This window comes from Nannobrachium achirus (genome assembly GCF_963921795.1).
Source record: "Nannobrachium achirus genome assembly, chromosome: 3".
Classification (NCBI taxonomy): domain Eukaryota; kingdom Metazoa; phylum Chordata; class Actinopteri; order Myctophiformes; family Myctophidae; genus Nannobrachium; species Nannobrachium achirus.
The window spans coordinates 57,868,974-57,888,939 of record NC_137812.1 but is presented as its reverse complement, the minus strand read 5'-3'; the positions used below and the strand labels follow the sequence as shown (position 1 = coordinate 57,888,939).

At 38.3% G+C, this 19,966-nt stretch overlaps 1 protein-coding gene across 4 annotated transcripts; it reads left to right on the top strand.

The window, feature by feature from the left end:
• Nucleotides 1-99: 99 nt before the first annotated feature.
• Nucleotides 100-19,864, top strand: LOC308282470 (integrin alpha-M). Of its 4 annotated transcripts, none has more exons than XM_080722819.1 (30): nt 100-229; nt 888-1,020; nt 3,109-3,200; nt 3,438-3,505; nt 4,107-4,230; nt 4,846-4,985; nt 5,088-5,230; nt 5,404-5,551; nt 5,758-5,893; nt 6,003-6,076; nt 7,210-7,327; nt 7,639-7,781; nt 8,143-8,289; nt 8,441-8,638; nt 8,931-9,061; nt 9,222-9,376; nt 9,701-9,870; nt 11,356-11,472; nt 11,589-11,659; nt 12,455-12,596; nt 13,552-13,650; nt 13,798-13,877; nt 14,027-14,098; nt 14,236-14,308; nt 14,848-14,955; nt 15,033-15,089; nt 15,192-15,314; nt 15,416-15,538; nt 18,224-18,334; nt 18,656-19,864. In XM_080722819.1, the coding sequence occupies exons 1-30, from the start codon at nt 181-183 to the stop codon at nt 18,845-18,847; spliced, it is 3,537 nt and encodes a 1,178-aa protein (XP_080578945.1). In that variant the 5' UTR covers nt 100-180; the 3' UTR covers nt 18,848-19,864. The 4 variants fall into 4 exon arrangements, with proteins under 4 accessions (XP_080578945.1, XP_080578946.1, XP_080578943.1 ...); XM_080722820.1 differs by having other exon boundaries at nt 3,435-3,505; nt 9,707-9,870; XM_080722817.1 differs by having other exon boundaries at nt 3,435-3,505.
• Nucleotides 19,865-19,966: the final 102 nt, after the last annotated feature.

Genomic DNA, 19,966 nt, shown 5'->3' with positions numbered 1-19,966 from the left:
ATATGTTTTGTTCTGAGAGTAACTTGTTACAGATACATGCGTGTTCTTCTAACCACAGCGCAAAAAGTGAAGGAAACACCCTCTTATAAGAAGCGCACACAGGAAGCACTGCACTGGTAGTGCATTGCATCTTCAGAATGCGGATCGTAAAGTGACACACATTGTTTCTTCTACTCAGTGATGGCTGGGCAGGCGCACACGTCCTTGCCCACCTTCATGGTGGCTATGGGTAAGTTCAGATATATATTGTATTTTAAAATGGACTTTGGGCTCTACAGTAATCTGCAATTAAAATGAACAAATAAATAAATACTATTTAGCATTGTACTATGGAAAAGAGGCTAGGGTGAGCCTGAGGATTGGCCTATGTCTTCAGGAAATGTTTTTGGGTGTTGGCCCATCTTTGAAACAAAGATTATGAATTATTGTGAAAATATGTGTTTAAGAGAGCCTATTGGAAAGCATTTGAGAGTTAATATCCTCAATTTCAGTTTTCTGAAAAAGGTTGTGTACGTTCATCATAGCCACAAAGAAACCTGAGGTCTGTATATAATCAGTCTGGTTTGAAGAGTGGTTTGGTGGAAACCATAAGGTTGTCAGATTATGCAAGTGTAAAACAAGTGTTTTGCAATACTAGCTGTTCCTTATCGTGTTTTTGTCGTGACTTATTACATTCCAGAGGCACACCAGAGCCTATAAGCCTATAATTTTAACTGGTTTAAAGAGATGGCAAAGTGTTGAGTGGAATGATAACACTTCGATATAAGTTAATTAAATTAACTTTTAATAAAAAATATCTCAGGTCATTATCTCCCTCATTCACTCTGTCTCTGTCTTTCTCTCTCTCTCTCTCTCTCTCTCTCTCTCTCTCTCTCTCTCTCAAATAGCAGCCATCTATGTTTCTTTGGCTTTCAACATTGATACGGAAAACCCAATACCCCTCCCCAACGTCGATGTTGAAGAGGGAAGCGATTTTTTTGGATACAAAGTTCTTCAGTTCATCTCTGGCAAAAACAAAGGGTAAGTATTGGTGAATATTAAATCCTATTTTAATACCACATGAAGTCAACTGTTGACGTTGTTGACATTTTCAACCCTTATCATTGATAAAGGTTTCTGGTTTTAAAGGCTGCATTACAGTTATATATAGTTATATATAAAAGAAGCCACATATATCACAAGGTATTTGGTCAAAACTATTGTGATATATTAGATATTTTGTGACAAACCTGTGGTGACGGGGCCTTTTCTTATGCAACCCCCTCCCTATAACTCACTCCCAGTTCACATCAAAGTTGCCCCAACTTGTTTTAAAACCACCCTCAAAATCCACTTGCTTTCCATTTTAACGATTTTGTTTGTTTTGTTTTTTACCTTTTTAACTGGATATTTTGTTACTAAAGTAGTATATATTTTTTGAGCGGTGGTCACAACGCTCCTATACGTGGCCATGTGTGTGGGTCTGTCTGTCTGTCTGTCTGTCTGTCTCCGTGTCTGTCTGTCTGTCTGTAGCCTGCAGTAACCTTTTCTGACCACACATGTTAAGGGAGGGGTGCTGTTGCACACACACACACACACACACACACACACACACACACACACACACACACACACACACACACACACACACACCACCGCTCAGTTCACACGAGTGTGATTTTTTGTTTTTAAAGCACCTTTTAGGTATACTTACCTCCCCTTTTCCACTGTAAATATCTTCTATTTCTTTTTCTTTTCTTTTCTTTTTTCCTTTTTTGATTGATGATATCCTATGCATAGTACTGTGCTATATCCGTCTTTCACTGTTATATGAGATACATAAAGGGTTCTTGTGTAAATGAGCCGAAACGCTTACTAGGATCTCCTTTTAGTTGACCTTGTACCAGTGATTTGTACTGTCATGAAACTGTACTTTTTTCTATGCAACCTTTAATACATTCTTCAATCAATCAATCAATCAATCAATCAATCAATAGTATGTAGAAAATGCTATATATAATGATTATAATTGTTATTAAGTATTATTAGTGTGGTTGACCTGCAAGGCCACTGTAGGGCAACCAGACTATAGTACTTGTCTGACTTTATTCCATTCATCCATCTTCCATCCCCTCCTAGATAAACTTGTTTTGCGGCGCTACTCCTCCCACAGTTCGGCACGCACTTGGGCCATATGGCAAATTCTCCCAAATATGGAGATGATGACTGGCATCATAGATGTCTGACATCATAGACCACATGAGACTGACACAGTATGTCCATATATGGGCATTCCAAGATATGGGCTTAATATTGATGACATCAGCAATCACCATACTGTATATGGCATGAAAGAGACAAGGACTGACACAGAGATCTCCATATATGGCCATTAATTTATTTGTGAATAAAAGTTCCCCATTGACTTGAATGAGGGATATTCAAATGGTAAGACGAAATTAATTTGCAAGTGTGTGTGACTCGCGTTGACGGCAACCACACTTAATTTCCAATTGCATCTTTCTAATTTATTTGTGAGATTGTATTTTAATTGTGTTATTGAGAAATGACATTAATTCTGATATTTCAATGACACTATGATCCTTAATGGTCAAAATCATATCAGAAATGAATTCTAAATGTCAGAATTAGTTGATTTGGCCTTTGTGGCACTATGGCGGACAAGCACCTCTGTGATTTTATTTACAGGCCAAGGCCAGGTACTGGTTTAAACATCCCAAATGTGGTCTGCAAATGTGATTAGTTAGGTAAACTAGCACCAACCAAGATAGAAATAATACTGCTCATCATTATGCTTTTCTGCTTATTCTAACTTGATTCATCAATCAATCATACAAGTACAAGCAGCGTAATTGGCGTGACAGTTTGTGGTGTATCTCATGGATTGCACTATGCATCCTGCAAGTAACTTAACATTCACATTGCAAGCATTATAAAGTCCTAATCAAAAAAGAAAGGCAATGGTTTATTTTAATCATGGCTGACACTAATTCTTTCATTTTAGTCTGTGACTCATGACTTCATCATTATGATAGTGTCACTACACTACCATAATGATTTAAGTATAAATCAGGCTTAATATTTCAACCCTGTCTTTCTGAACCGCAGGGTAATGGTCGGCGCACCACTCAAGAATAATGGAACTGGAGGAGTTTGTAGTTGGATTCAAGGCGAAACAGAAACACACTGCTATAGTCCAGGTAGATAGGCCTACATATTGATTCTCATGGCATATCCCCCCCCCCACCCAAGGCATTCAAGCATTGTTTTAAAACATTCTGTCATAATAAAAATGTAAATGGAGATATTAAACAAGACATTTTCCACATAATTAAATGAAACACAGGCTTTATATTACTACTACTACTACTACGACTATGACTATTATGTTTTTAAATTAATGGCTCTGAACATGCTATCTATTTCCATCCCAGCAGAAACAACTGTTCCAGTCAAGCACTTGGGATTGTCTCTCACTGAAGCAGCCGATCACTCCAAGTTTACTGTAAGAAAATCAACTAGTTGTTACATGCAAATCACAAGCATTGCTTTCTTGGACATTTTTCAGTTTTGTGCCCATGCAGAGTCCTCTGACTCAAAAAGTCCTTTCTGGTCTCGGTTTCATCAAATCCTTTCTGTCATGTCTATAGACCTGCTTCCCAAAACACAGCGGTGGACAGTCAGTAATAGCCTAGCACAGCTAAACAATCCACCCATGTTATTCCATTTTTTTTTTATTCTTTGGGAAAATGGAAAAATTTAAATAAAATAAAATATTATCAAAAATAAATGAGAAAAGTTATCGAAAAAACACGGCATGCTCACGTATTAGGAGGGTAGTATGAGTCACCAGAAAAAATTATGGGTGTTTTTAATGAATCTATCATGGTTAAAATGGAGTTTGAAGTTACAATGGTTGTGTATGGGGCCCTTGTCCTGGAGGAGGCGGCTTGATAACATTTACATCAAATATCTAAATATTGAATGAAGCAAATTAAAAAATAATGATGATTAGATGATAAAATGATCAAACGTTTTTTTGAAAGTGAAATATCCCTTTATCAAAGGAACATTACCATACCTTTAAAATCGTTCCTCTTCTGTAGGCCTGCAGCCCAAGTCTAGCCCATGAATGTTATAACAACTCCTACCTCAACGGTATCTGCTACCAGTTCAGCAGCCCCGTTCAGGACCTCGCCTCTTTCAAGAACCTCACACCTGCTTTCCAAGGTAAACAAAAGTGGGTCAAGAATGATTTTCAACAATGAGCATAGTTCTTCTAAAGCAGGGTCTTCAACAGGGGGTCCGGGGGGGTCCTCAGAGCTACTACAGGGGGTCCTCCAAATCTTTGTGTGATAGAAACTAGCGTCCATATTCTGAGAACTGTAGCCAAAATAGCAGATCTACAAGCTCACAACGCCTCGCGCTGCGATGCGTTGTGAGCTTGTAGATCGGTTATTTTCGGCAAAGAGGTTTGGTGTAGAGGGGAAAAAGAGCAGACCAAGTACAGAGTGAAAATGTCAAGTTTATTAAGTAGGCCTATTGATGGTTCAAGTGGTTAAATATCTGAAAACACAAATTGACATGAATCCAAAATACACTGATACACTGCTGTCAACAATGACACTATAAAATCTCTGAAACGGTTGTGGGGATCCTTCATCTCTTTCAACTAAGGGGTCCTTGGACTGAAAACGTTGAAGACCCCTGTTCTAAAGTACAATAATGTGACAAATGTCCAATCCTTTGTTTTTGTCATGTTGTTAGAAATTATGAACTTGTTCAGATGCTGTGCATTTATTTATGTCATAGCCTTTTCTAACTTACTTTCCATGTTTTGTCTAGTATGTACAAAGAAAGCAGTGGACCTTGTTTTTTTATTTGATGGATCAAGAAGCATGTCCGAGAGTGAATTTGAGAAAAACAAGGAATTTATACTGGACGTAATGAAAACACTTAAAGAAAGCGATGCGTCATCTATCAAGGTTATTATTGTATATAACATTCATGAAGCTGTAGATGTTGAACATGCTATATTGTTTATATATGTAATATTAATTGTATACTACTGTCTCATTTCTCTCTAGTTTGCTGCAGTTCAGTTCTCCTCAGGATTTGGAACGGTTTTTAACTTCAATGATTATCAAGCTGGGAGAGCTTCTGAAAATCTTGCAAAAGAAAAGCAAATGAAATCTCTTACCAACACACATAACGCTCTGACATATGTGTTGTGAGTGAAGAAATACTATTACATTTTCGTTTGTTCAAAACCTCCACTTTCCCTCTGATCTGACATTACAACTGACAATCAGTGCCTTGTGCTTTGATGGGTCCAATTTTGACAATTTTATTTGATTCATAAAATCTTTAACAGGTCGTGTTGTACTTGTACATTTGTTTCAGAAAAAACATCTTCGAAAACCAAACTGCAGGCTTCTCCCCTGACGCAACCAAAGTTCTGATAATAATCACGGATGGGAATCCAACTGATAAAGACAAAGGGATTGTCAAAACGTATGATGACAAAAACATAATTCGATTTGTCATTGGGGTAAGTTGGCTGGTGTTTGGATGGTAATTTGGGACTGCAGTAAACACTAAACACTGTCATTACAATGACTTGCAATCTGTATTTTCATCATCATCATCATCATCATCATCATCATCATCATCATAATCATTATTAATGTTTCTCTATGGATGATGTGTACCTTGATAACAATCATTACACTTCATCCTATTGCATTCTGTTGACAGGTCAAAGATGTTGCTCTGGATAAACTTATGGCTCTTGCCTCACAACCCAATGATACCAATACATTTAAAATCGAGGACTACAATGGACTCGCAGGAATACTGAAAGACTTTGAAAGAAAGATCTATAATATTGAAGGTAATTTAAAAATGTTTTCCCCCCCCCATCTCTTTGAACACCATGGCTGCCGACAATATTCACAATTATTATACTTCTGAAGTTATGACAAGTATGGTATTGCATTTAGGCGCTAGCAAAGGACTGGCTGGAGACCTGAAGGATGAAATGTCACAGAGTGGATTCAGTGCCATCTACCATAACGTGAGTGAATGCACTGTAACTAACGGAAGAGCTTTATCATATCATTGCTGTCGGGTGGAAACCCGGCTGTATCCTGTCCAAAACCGTTCCTTTTTATTATTATTTAATCTAAAAGCAACAGGTCTAATTACAACGGGTTGTGAGCTTGTAGAGCTGCTATTTTCACAACTTGTGTGTGACACTCTTGTATGAGGAAGTTAACTTGGCATTTCAAGACACAGGTATAGTGCATGTTACAGTGTCTGACTGCATCTGTCTCTGTAGGCCTACTGTTTCCTTTACTGCATCTGTCTGTCTGGCTGCTTGGTCTGCCACTCAGGCCAAGATATCACTGTCTTTCTTGCACTTCCAACATGATTAAAGGAGTACTTCACCACTTTTCAACCTATCTTCATATAATTGGTCCTGCACTAAAAAAATAGCTTTTCTTTTTTTCTCCTCATTGGAGGGTTGTGGACAGGTCAGAAACCCATCGTCTTGTGACATCATCGATAGAAAATGCAGGCTTTCTACTCCTGAAAAGTTGCAATGTTAAAGTGGAAGCCATTGTTCTCACAATAATAGAAATCGAAATATATTTTTCAAAAATATTGATATATATATATTTATTTTTTTTGGAAAATGATGATGTCACAAGACGATGGATTTCTGAACTTCCCACAGCTCTCCTAAGAGACTTGGACTGAGTAGAAAAAAATTGTGCTATTTTATTATGAACATTAGTGAGGACCTATTATATGAAGATGGGTTGAAAAGTGGCAAAGTCCTCCTTTAAATACAGTTAATATACGAATTAGCCTGTTACAATTTGTAAACAATTAACAAAACAGTTATACAAATAGTAGACTTTTTCAGTTATAACTGATCTAGTTAGGCCATCTCTTGTGCTAATATTAATGCAAGATGAGTAGAAACATGGCTTGGATGTTACAAGAAAGAATTGGGGATGAGAGTAGTGTCATACATGTCATCAAACGCACCTTCCTGCATTCTTTCATTAGATTAGACTCACAGGAAGACGCTACAGTTAATTTTAGTAGCCCAGAACCACAGAAACTGTGATTAATGTCAGTATTTATTGACCAGATCAACTGACATAGCACAATCATTGCACCTTGTGATTTTGTCAACAGGATATCTTAGTTCTCGGTTCAGTGGGGACAAATACCTGGAGGGGGTCTATCACTGAGATTGACGGCTCGAAGGAAAAGAAGATTCAGGATGACGATATGAAAAAAGACTCTTATATGGGTATGAACATTTATAAAATCAGTCAAATTCCCCTTTCTCTATTTGAGCTATCTGGTGAATACTTACAGGGATTGTTTTTATGCATACACAAATTCTCTGCATAATAATACTGTATTGATCTACTGGTATACCATTATACAAAATGCCATAGGGTGCTTCACAGCTTGTGTATATATATAATATATGTGAAAACACAATCTTCATTCCGCTCCATTCCACAGAAATCACCATATACAGTATACGGCATTTTGTTTCATTAAGCTGATGTGATTTACAATTTACAATGACTGTATGATGCCGTTATTTTTCAGGATACTCTGTTGCTGTTGGCGAGAAGAACAATGTTCCTCTGTATTTCGCTGGTGCACCAAGATATGAACACAAAGGACAAGCTGTGCTTTTCCAAAAAGAGGGGAACAATTGGACAGTAGCAAGTAGAGTGTATGGGGAACAGGTTGGTAACTGTCCTGAGGAAATATGTTGCCTTTACAAAAGACGAGGAGGAATTTATTTGTGAAAGTTAAAAGACCCACTCCACACAAATCATGTTTTTGAAGTTTATCTATTAAAATCCTGGTGGTTTTTAGCACTCTGCTCTTCTCTAAAGCATCTAATGGATTTTTACCCCCAAAACCTGGTTAGGTTTTTAAATGTGGTTTTTATAAAGGTGTTTCAAACAAGACAGTGGAGTCAAATCAGTCAATGTATCCTATTGATCTTCTTCTTTTTTCCTTTTTTTTGTGCTATTTCCAGAGTCATACATTGGTTTCCTGGAATCAATATGAAATAATTCAATTCTTATCTGTATGCAACAGATTGGGTCCTACTTTGGGGCAGAGCTGTGCACAATAGATATCGACTCAGATGGCAACACTGATTTTGTTCTGGTGGGTGCACCACTGTTTCACCAAGCTCAGGAGAAGAGAGAAGGGCAGATCTACGTGTACTCCTTGACTAAAGAGGTGGGCTTTGATAATAATTAAGACCAAACAAATTCAGCATGGCAGTATTAGCATGATCTTTCAAGAACTTATTAACCACTTAAGATGAGATGGAAAGGGGTTAAAATAAATTCATGAAGTTAATTAATCTTAATTACCTATTTTTCCACAGCTGCAACTGGAGAGTAAGCTGATTTTGTCTGTACCATCTCGGGGTAGATTTGGAACGACTATTTCCTCTGTCAGAGATCTGAATGGAGACAGTCTCAGAGATGTGGCTATTGGTGCTCCACTTGAAGATAACAACAAGGGGGCAGTATACATTTACCTAGGTGACAGAGATAGCGGAATACAAAAAGAGTTCAGCCAGGTGAGATGGTCATAGATAACCTATTATATTGTAAAATGTAATGTTTGTTCCCCCTCCAGAGAGAACAGTAGGATGCCCTTGACCTTAAAGCTTGTTAATAGAATGTCTCAGGGTCAGTCTATCATGTATCATGATACGGAATTTTGCTTCCAACCTGTTGCTGAGTTTAATGTCATAATCTTACTTTTGGAGCAGGGCAGATGAAAGGATAAATTAATCCTATTTGTTAAATTAATTAACAAATACTGTAGGTAGCAGTGAAAACATCAAGTGACACAGACCTCTTTTCCAGAGAATCTCAGCAAAGACAATGAACCCTCAACTGCAGTTCTTTGGACTGGCACTTGATGGGAAAATGGACCTTAACGAGGATGGGCTGACTGACCTTGTCGTAGGATCACGTGGAAGTGTCAACATCTTGAGGTATTAATAAACCTTTAGTCTTAAGTATGGGAGGGATAAAATTTTTTTATCTGTTCTTGCTTTCCACAAAATGTTATCAGATATTTGTGAGATGTGTGTTTTAATACAACCCAGCAGAGGTACTGTACAACATTCAATAGCAGCCAATTATGTCCTCCAGGTCCAAGCCGGTCTTAAGCATCTCTGCTCGTCTGGCCTTTGATCCAAAGGAGATAAGCACTGAGGAGAACTGCTCTCCTCCTCTGGTTGGTACTCTGCATATGGGTACCTTACGAGTATGTTTTGATATGACAGAAGAAACCCAGAGCAACATAGGTAAGAACCCCTATGGACATCTACATTCTAACGTCCAATTTACCGTACAAGATGATATATTGTATTTTTTTTAAGCCACTTAGCAGTGTTTTTTATCACTTCAATTTTTATTTTTCCACATGATTTAGCAGTGTTTCATGCATGTCATTATTTAGCGTTTATTTTATCATTATACAACTAACTAAACTAAACTAAAACCTAAATATCTCATTCCAACCATAGAACACCACATAGACCACAATATAATGTGTCTGGCAGCTGATGCAGTGACAGTCCACCAGACAGTCAGGCCTTTTAACCAAATCATACTTTGTACCTTTCTAGGGGCAGTGGCAGCTGGACTGAACATCTCCTACACACTGGCTGTGGATCCAGAGAGACACATAGCCAGAGGTTCATTCTTCAATGAAACAGACAAAGCATCCCCGCATCTTCGTTCTGATGTGGTGTTGAAGAGTGCACAATCCTGCTTCAATCACTCTGTCCATATGCCGGTATGTTGATACAATAGCTTTACAGTATAGGCCACTGATTATGATTTGTATAAGACTTGTCAAATCAGCAGCCAGGTAAACGCGAATCATGTTAGAACAAGCAGGGTGGCATTTTGCGAAGGATTGGGTACAGGGACGGACTGGGACTAAAATTCAGCCCTGGCATCTTAGCCCAGACCAGCCCCCACAACCAGCGCACGCGCAGATACTCTACCGACTCATCCGGTTGAGGCACATACAAATACACAAGCTCTTAATACCACAACTTTTACAGAACAACATAAATGATAACTACACAACCCACAGGCAACTACACAATCCATACATTGTATAAGTTAGCGTACAGTTCTCACCAAGAAGGGGAGTATGAACATGACTGCATGTCAAAATGTGCATGCAATAAGAAATTTCGCTTGTTAGCTAATGAATGGGAAATAAGTATATTGATCTGAGAAGTGGACACACTTGGGTTATATTATATTTTAGAAATGTGCATTTCATTGCTCAATATGCAGTAAATGCTACTGTATAGGTAGGTAGTAACAGTAAGTGTAACGGCCAAATAATGCAGTGTTTTAATAATAATTGTATAACCTGTGATAATGCTGAAAGTGAAAGGCCAATAAACAATACACAGTGACAATACTGTATGTGTAGCCTAGAACTGTACATGTAGTATCTATTTTGTCTGCTGTCCTTTACACCCATATGGGATGTGGGAACTAAGAAAGGTGCAGGGCTCTGTGTCTGTCTCATTTCTCCAAAAGCCCTTGAATATGATTGAAAATGATTAAGGATTACTGTGATTATGTTAAGCTTACGTTTCATATCGCACTCACCTTACCTGTAACTTTCACTACTCCCCGAAAATATTTTTTGAAAAAAAGAAAGAAAAAAAAAAGAAAAACCTTTTTTTTTTTTTTCTTTCTTTTTTTGGCCCCCCAGCCCTCTGGCCTAGCGGCCCACCGGGCATATGCCCGGTATGCCAGATGCCCAGTCCGCCCCTGATTGGGTAGGAAAAGTCATGTTATCAACCTTAACAACCTTACATTCTACTGCGTCAGACCATAGAATCTCTTGGATCTAAGCAGACGGTCTCAACCCTACAGTGTGCACATGACATATGACTGGGGTGACACAATATCAATGGCCATTACTGGAGAAAGAAGCATCCATGCAGTGTTAGTACACCAATCAAAATAACTTCTGAGTACATGTTTGAGGTAGAAAAGGCAATGTCAGCATGAGGTTCCTTAAAGGATAGGAGTGCTCAACTCAATTCTCACAAGCTCGCAATTAATTAAGTGGTTAAGTGGTTATGGGGGCGGACCTCAGTATTTGCCACTGTTTCAGAAACCAATATAAAAACTAAAGGCAAATTAATAAAAGCTCTCAGCATCAAAGGTCATCTTAAGATTATTGCCTCATTAACGTTCACTGAATTTTGAATTGCAAATGTAAATCAGTTTTTTCTTCTCCTTTCAGAAATGTGTGGAAGACACACTATCTCCCATCAAGATCAGATTCAACTTTTCTCAACCTGAAAGCCATAAAGAGAGTGCCGCCCTGAATGTGGACAGTCAAACGCAGGTCATGGCCTCGGTATGTGCAGCAGCAAAGCAAAGACAGTGGTTCCAATACATATTTATATCCGATATATTTAATAATATTACACATTTTGTATAATCAGATAATAAAAGAAAATGTTTGTCTTATAGGTACCCTTTCAAAGGAACTGTGGGCAAAATGACACTTGTAAGGCAGAACTTAAGGTGAACTTCAATTTCAGGTATGTACTCTATGACAACTATAGAGTTTGTGGTAAAAGTGTGACTAGGGATGGGATGATAATCGCTATTATCGTTATGGTGATAGAAAAACACTCACGATAATCGTATCGTGGAGATTTCATTCATCATGAAATCATCCTCCGTCATGCACTGGGATCAATTCACCTTTTATTTGCTGAGCTGCATATCCGGTACCACCTAAACCCTCTATAATTGGTAAAAACGTAAAAAAAAAAATCATTTTCACTCTCCACCAAATCTCCAATCTACAAGCTCAAGCTTGTAGATCTGCTGTTTTTTGGCAAATGTTCTGCCCCAGGATAATGGATGTTGGGAATATTTTATCGCGATAATATCGTATATATATCGTCCCATCCCTAAGTGTGACTATGGACTACTAGCTTGTTAAAGGAGTAGTAAAATGACCTTTTTTCTATTGATTATTGGATGGGGGTCCAAATGCATTTGTGTGAGAATCAATGGGGGTAAATTTACTTGACCCTTGATCCTAAATTTGCCCCCACTGATTCTGACCCAAATGCATTTGGGTCCCCATCCAGGCCGGGGCCTTATTTGGGTCCCCGTCCAGGCCCATGCATTTGGGTCCCCATCCAGAATCAATGGGGTAAATTTACTATAATATATATATTTTTTGTCTAAGGAATGCGCCGAATACATTTTTTTTATTGAACGCAAGTCTCCATGGTGTGACTAATCGATAGAAAAAAATATTTTGGGGGGTGAACTACTCCTTTAAGAGGGAATGACTGTCTGTTTTTTGTTTGTTTTTTAAGCACCCCAACACTGGTAGTAGTGGAACAGAACTACTTTAACGTGACTGTGGAACTGTCCAATCAAGGCGATGACTCCTACAACACCTCTCTCACCCTCCACTATCCCGCAGGACTCTCATTCTCCATGATGGATCTTGTGAAGGTGATATACAGTACATATTCATATTGTTGTTGTCGGGTGGAAACCTTGTATGTCCAAAACCGTTTGTTTTGTATTTATCATTTTAAAATGATTTAAACTAGTGAAAATAGCCAATCTGCGTTGTGTGCTTGTGTAGATCTACTTTATTCACTACTTCTGTGCAACATTCTTATTATGATAAAGTAGGGCTTTCATTCATTTACAAAAGAACATACTGTTTTTGGAACTTGGAGATACAAGGTTTCTGCCCGACAGTGACGATATGATATCTCAGCATCATTCAGATGTTTCTTTCTTTATGAGACAGCGAGAATACTAAATAGAGAGAGAGTAGGGGTAGGTGAGACACAGGAGAATGTCCTGGCAGGGTTTGATTCAAGGCAGAAGCGCTGCATGTATTTTCATTGGCAGCGTCTCCTAGGCATGAAAATCCTATATGAAATCATTTTAGATAAGGCAGGCTGTAGTTTTTAACATGACTAGTTATCTGGTTGTCTAAAGCAGTGTGTGTGTGTGTGTGTGTGTGTGTGTGTGTGTGTGTGTGTGTGTGTGTGTGTGTGTGTGTGTGTGTGTGTGTGTGTGTGTGTGTGTGTGTGTGTGTGTGTGTTTTGTTTTTTGTTTTTTCTTTCATTTGTTTTGTAATTTATGGCATTTCTTAGATTTATATTTGATTTCTTAATGAAATTACTGAAAGAATCATTGAATTTAGTTTTTAATTCATGAAAATGTTAATTGTTAAAAACAAAATGTAGGAGACAAAATATAAAAGTGACCATAACATTTTTTCCGCGACACTCAAAAGGTTCCTGACCTGTACTGTTTGGGAAACAGTGGTCTAAATACTTGCCTAATTATAGCACAGGCAATTTCAATTGCAGACTATCTCAGCTATGATTCTACCTATGTTTGATTCTATTCCGTGTCTGGGGTTAAATGTTTCAACTGATTCCAACAGTCTACAAGGCCAATTTTGCATAGCTGCAAGGATCTTGAAGGTGTGATGGACAGAACCACATGTGGCGTCAGCCTTCCTGTTTATCGCAGTAGATCTTCGGTGAGTCAATGCTTCATAACATGATAACTGAACTGTTAAGAGTGAAACTTGTGGCTTCAAGGGAGTATGTTGAATGTAACTAAGTTGATGTGACACTTTCGTGCAATAGAATCTAATGTAAATGTCTTTAACGTTTTTTCTTTCAAGACAACATTTAAGACTCGTTTCCGCATCATCAGTGGACATGAATGGGAGGACACAATGACTATGAACATTACTGCGAAAAGGTAGGAGCCTCGTACAGTGTAAATAATTCAGACATAATGCTGTACAGTACTTTGTCAATATGTCCCCTGCATTAATAAAATACATTACGGAATCAAAATCTCATTGATATTCATCATTTTGATATCCATTTTCATTCTCTTTGATGTAGTGATAATGACAACTCGACTACCAAGACCAAAACCATACCTGTACAATATGAAATTGACTTGACTGTAGGAGTGTAAGTAACATGAGTGAAAATGTCTCATAAATCTTTATGATATATTGTGGTTTTACATATCCTTAACCTTTCCATTTTCTGAATTTCTTTGAAAGGTTGTCAGTAGTTATAACAGTAATGTATATTTCTTTACACAGGCATGGGGACACGGATACCTATCTCAACTTTACTCCCGAGCATAGTGCTAAGAGACTAGTGAATGTCTATGAGGTATAGTAGTATATTACTGTGTGAACTCAAATGACCCACAGGCTCATTTCGTCCATTTCAAGGATACAGTGCTCTATAAGGTTTAAATGTCCAGTAAAGGACCTAAAAAATGTCATATTTTCTTTCAATTACACTCTCCATGAAGGATTGAATTCATGGAGATTCTTTTTTGTCGCATTCCTATTAAAGCCAATAATTTGATGACAGGAGTCTCACAGACTCTCCTACTGACCGAGGACCCAGTCTTCATATTATTGGCTCAGGAATTGTGTGTACAGTAAATGATAGAAAATACCTCGTTTTTTGGGTGAACTACTCCTTTAACAACCGTGAGCAGCTTTCATAAAAATGAAACCCAGTTCAAGTCACGACTAGTCTCTGAGTCCCCTGAAGAATAATCAACTCTCCAGTGTGAATTTAACTCCAAGAGTAAAAACAGTGACCTGAAAGAATCCATAAAGGCCAATTTTGCATCTTACATCTCACTGTGTTGGGTAAAGGTGGATACTGATAGGTTCATTGTGTCACCTTGCCCATAGGTGCGGAACTCAGGATTCAAGGGTTTTCCTGTCAATGTAACCATCCATATACCAACTAAACTGGAGCATGACGTTGAAGTGAAGAACTATCATGTCTCTGTGCAAGAGGTAACAGGTTTGCCATTATAGGCTACTTATTTGTACTGCTTTATTACAATTTATAACAAGTCTTGTTTCTTTTTAAGAATAAAACTCAGTGCACAGACCACCAGCCCACCACCAGCAGAACAAAAACATCTGGTGTAAGTAAAACACGTTTTATTTAATATGGAGACATTTTAGCATGAAAAACCTTTACAAAATAACTTCTATAAAAATAATTAAATCATTTTGCTCTGTTGCAGTACTGCTCTTCAAACAAATCCTGCAGATCCATAACGTGTGAAATGTTCGTTCTGGACGAATACAGTGTTCGCTTCACACTGTCCGGGGAAGTAGAATTTAAAAACCTCAAGCAATATGCAAAGGTCTGTATCACAAGTTAAATATTGAGTTATAATTTTGAGACTTCAGATTGATCGTTTACTATGTGGAACCAAAACTTCATTCATATGCTCTCACTTCACAGAGTATTCCTTTACCCAAACGCTTTACTGGAACTGGAGAAGAGGTTCAGTTTAAAAGCTTTCTAGAGGTGACCTATGATACCAAACGTTACGTCCAGGCCTCCAGTAAACACACCCAAATACAGGTAATTCACTTCATCAGTTTGTTTGGAAGAAATCATTCAACCACTTTCAACCTTGCATCCCTAGTTTGGGCATGTCATATGGGTAAACATTTTGAAGAATAAAAAGGCGAAAATGGCAGATCAGGTTCATGGCGCTTTGCATCGTCGTGACGTGCTGTGAGCTTGTAGATCAGCTATTTTTGCAATAGGGTAAGTGATTTTCTTTGGTTAAAATAAGAGTGTTGAATAGCTCAATATTCTGTTAGTACTCATTGCAATAGAGTGTTTGTTCAGCAACTCAAAAATGCATTTTCGTGTCAGGAGAGAATCAGTCAGGATACAGATTAAAGACATTGTTATTTCCCCCCTACAACAATCATCAGGTATTCTGATTATACTTGGAGGAAGATTTCTTAAAAAAAAAAGTGTACAGAAAGTGTTAAAAGGATCCCTGGCTAATACGACAAATATGCCTTAATACATTATAATTGACCTCTGTAACTAATGTAAAATTTAAAACACCTCAAATATTTTATTTCTTCTAGAAATAGCTAATCTTTCAGTCAATAGGGGAAATGCCTGTCGCAAGTTGATGATGTCATAAATGTCATGTGTCGTCTAATTTATGGCATGCATGTGCAAAATAAACCACAAATACATTTGAAATATTGATTTGATGCTCATATTAACCATAGGAAGTATTATGTTTATTTTTATTTTTACATGCATGCCATAAATTCCATAGGGATAGATCACACATTACATTTTATGACATCATCAACTTGCGACAGGCATTTCCCCTATTGAGTGAAAGATTAGCTATTTCTAGAAGAAATAAAATAATTGAGGTGTTTTTAAATTTACATCGTAGTTATAGAGGACAATTATAATGTATTAAGGCATATTTGTTGTATTAGCCAGGGATCCCTTTAAAATTATGTTTTCATGTGGCCACACCCACCTGTTCATTAAGTATACTGTACCTGGTTGTTAGGTGGGTGGTGACCCAGCTGAAGTTAACCACACCTACAGTGTGCTAAAAAGGAGAGGAGGTGATATTATGATGTCATTAAATCAGTGTATTTCAATTGGGCCTTTTGACTCAAGAGGCTTTCAGCTTTCAGGAAGTAACCAAAAATACACTGGGAAGACATATTTGCATATTTTAACCACACCTGGGGGGGTCTATTAGAGTAATGTTAACTCCACAGACACATACAAAACAGAAAACGTACAAAACTATGGCACCACCTCTTTAAACAAGTGAAATTGGAAGTGATGACACAAATAAACGAGCAGACACAAATTTGAACTGGAACACACAAAAACGAAGCTGATAAATGGGTACTCTCTAATGATTGGCTGAAATTCTGTCACCTACCTGAAAATATATTTTCTGTTTACTAAAGAGCTGGAGAGACCGGGAGACCTTGTGACTGAACACACACTATATAGAAATGATTACTATCAGAATATACTTTTTGTTTAACCAAAAAATATCACATACCTACCTTTAACTAGTCAAGCTAAAATGCAATGGATAACATTCAATCTACACTCACATGACTTTTGGAGAAATGTATTCAGTAAGGTTGAGGCTAATCCTCTTTCTAGACACTATCACGAGAACATTAAGTGGAGGCGAGAGATGAACGATCAGATAGTTTTTACTTACAGTATACATAGATAGGATCATAGGAAACACAGACAATAGTACTTAGACAGAAACATACAGAGTAGAAAAGCAGACAGTGCAATATTGCTGGTGGACATATCGGCCTAATCTCCCTAAAACGGCACCAGACAGGTCATTCTACATTGCGGTGTAAACCACAATGATAGGCTCTCACAGATATTAATATTTATCAGAAACACAATAATTGGACAATAGCTTCAGGGGTCAACCTTCTTTCCTCACCCATTCTTTGTTCTCGAATGTTCTCCACAATTCACCACATGTGACACTCTGTGCTTTTTTCCACATCTGGACTCCTTGCTACTGGAACCACATTACTGTACGTCACTCCGGTGCTAATACACACACAGTTCTCTGCAGGGACGTGCTGGGCCCCTGATTCAGCCCGGGAAAAAGAGTTGGAGAGGCCCTCATTGTGTGCTATAGAGAGATCTCTATAGCGCTGCTGCTACTCAAAGATTTGCCATTTCAGATCATGACAAGTGACAAGCCAGTGGGCCAATACATGAGTTATATTTCGTTGTTGTCGGGTGGAAACCTTGGATGTCCAAAACCATTTTAAAAATGATTTAAACTAGTGAAAACAGCTGATCTACATGCACACAGTGTGCTTGTAGATCTGCTGTTTTCACTACTTTTGTGCGACAGCCTTGTATGATGAAGCAGGGCTACAAATTTGAAACTTGGAGATACAAGGTTTCTGACTGACAGTGACGATTTACTTTGTTGGCCGCCCAGCCCCCCAAAATGGAACGAAGGCCGACATTTTATTTTAATTTGGACCGGCCAGGAATGAACTGGCCGTTCGGGAGTTGTCCCGCTTTTCCCAATGGCCAGCATGTCCCTGGTTCTCTGTGAGAGGAGTGAAACCTGAGAAACCTGACAAACCGTTTGTCATTTCTCTGCACACTAACTAAACTAGTCTACTTGGTACGGTTTAACACACAGGGCAGGAACATTGTTTGTGTAGTACAGTACAGTATGTAGCAACATATTTGTTGTCCCAACAGACTGATGTTCGTATTGAGCTCATCGTCCCCCCGAACAAAGAGCTGATCATTGGAACAGGAGCTGGAGGTGGCATCTTGCTGCTATTGATCATCACGGCGGTGATGTATAAGGTGAATGCACACAGCATCCAAGGGTCGCCATTAAAACATAATAGTACATAAATAATGGCTTTGTTTTTACCACACACACACACACACACACACACACACACACACACACACACACACACACACACACACACACACACACACACACACACACACACACACACACACACACACACACACACACACACACACACACACACACACACACACACACACACAATGTCCTGTCCTGGGCTAGACAATGGCAAACTTTAACAATATGTTTTTTTACAGATTTAAATAAAGCACTTAAAATGTAATTACTTTCTTTGTGCGTCTCCTAAGATGGGTTGCTTTAAGAGTAAAACACTTGAGGATTTCCAAGAATTGGACAATGCCAACAACTGTGAGCTGCAGCCCTCTGCGACCATTGCTTCAAATGAGCCACCGAGCACTGCTGGACCTGCAGAAGCAAACCCACTGCTAGATGATGGTGAGAAGGGAGGTGACAGCAAGCCCACTAGCAATGCAGTGTGATCTGGTAAAACATGAAGCATTGTTACAGCCAGGTGCGTCACAAGGGGTGGGAAAGTGGGACTGAGTTACTAGGGCACAAGGTGGAGGGACCTTAATTATTTTTACTTTAGCTATTGAAAAATAGCAGATATACAAGCTCACAGCGTGGCACCGAGTGCCGCACTGCGAGCTTGTACATCTATTTTTTTTTTAGTCGTGAAAATGTGTGCAAATCTTTGAATATATGTATTTTTTTAAGCGAACATTTGTAACTGGTTTGAGCACCACTGACATAGAAACACAGGTTTTTCTTTGAAATATTCAAAGACTTGGACAAATATTCACGATTTTTCAAAAATCAGATCAGATCTACATCTCGCAGCGCGGCACGAGTACCGCGCTGTGAGCTTGTATATCTGCTATTTTTCAATAGTTAAGGGCAAAATAGTCTGCAGGGAATCCTTGTAACCAGGGCCCAGAATTTGGTGTGACACCCCTGGTTACAGCAATGGCAACAGACCATTATGCTTTAACTATCCAAGATAGGCCTATATATGTTTAATTTATGATCACCAGTAGATCTCTGATCTGGCTACAAATATCTGTAGGAATATAGTAGTTATTATTGTTACAATTCATGGGTGAAGGGCAGCAGTTACTACTGTAGATATTAGCTTTTTACATTTGCAAAGAAAATATTGTGTGAATGATGGGAGATGCAATCGCCAAGTGGTTAGGGCACATAGACATGGGCCCAAAACACAACTGATCCCCGCCCGGCTGGCTGGACCATTTAATGAATGTGTCATTACTCCACTCTCTCTCTCTCTACTATTGCGGTCTGAGGATGGGCACTTATTACGGAGTAAAATACCCTACTGCTTTTACACACATGTATATAGCTTTACCTCAGTGTGTACGTAACTACAGAGTAGTACAGACTACTCTGTACTGTTGGATTTTTGTTTTGTTCTTGCCATTTTCTTGTACAGTATTGTTTTAATTTGTTCTTGATCATGTTTTTTATCTTAATGTTTTTAATCTTGTTTAATAAAGTGTTATTTTTCTTTTGTTGATCTTTATGTACTGTAAAGCACTCTGGGCTTCATTTGTCATAAAGGTGCCATACAAATAGTTAAT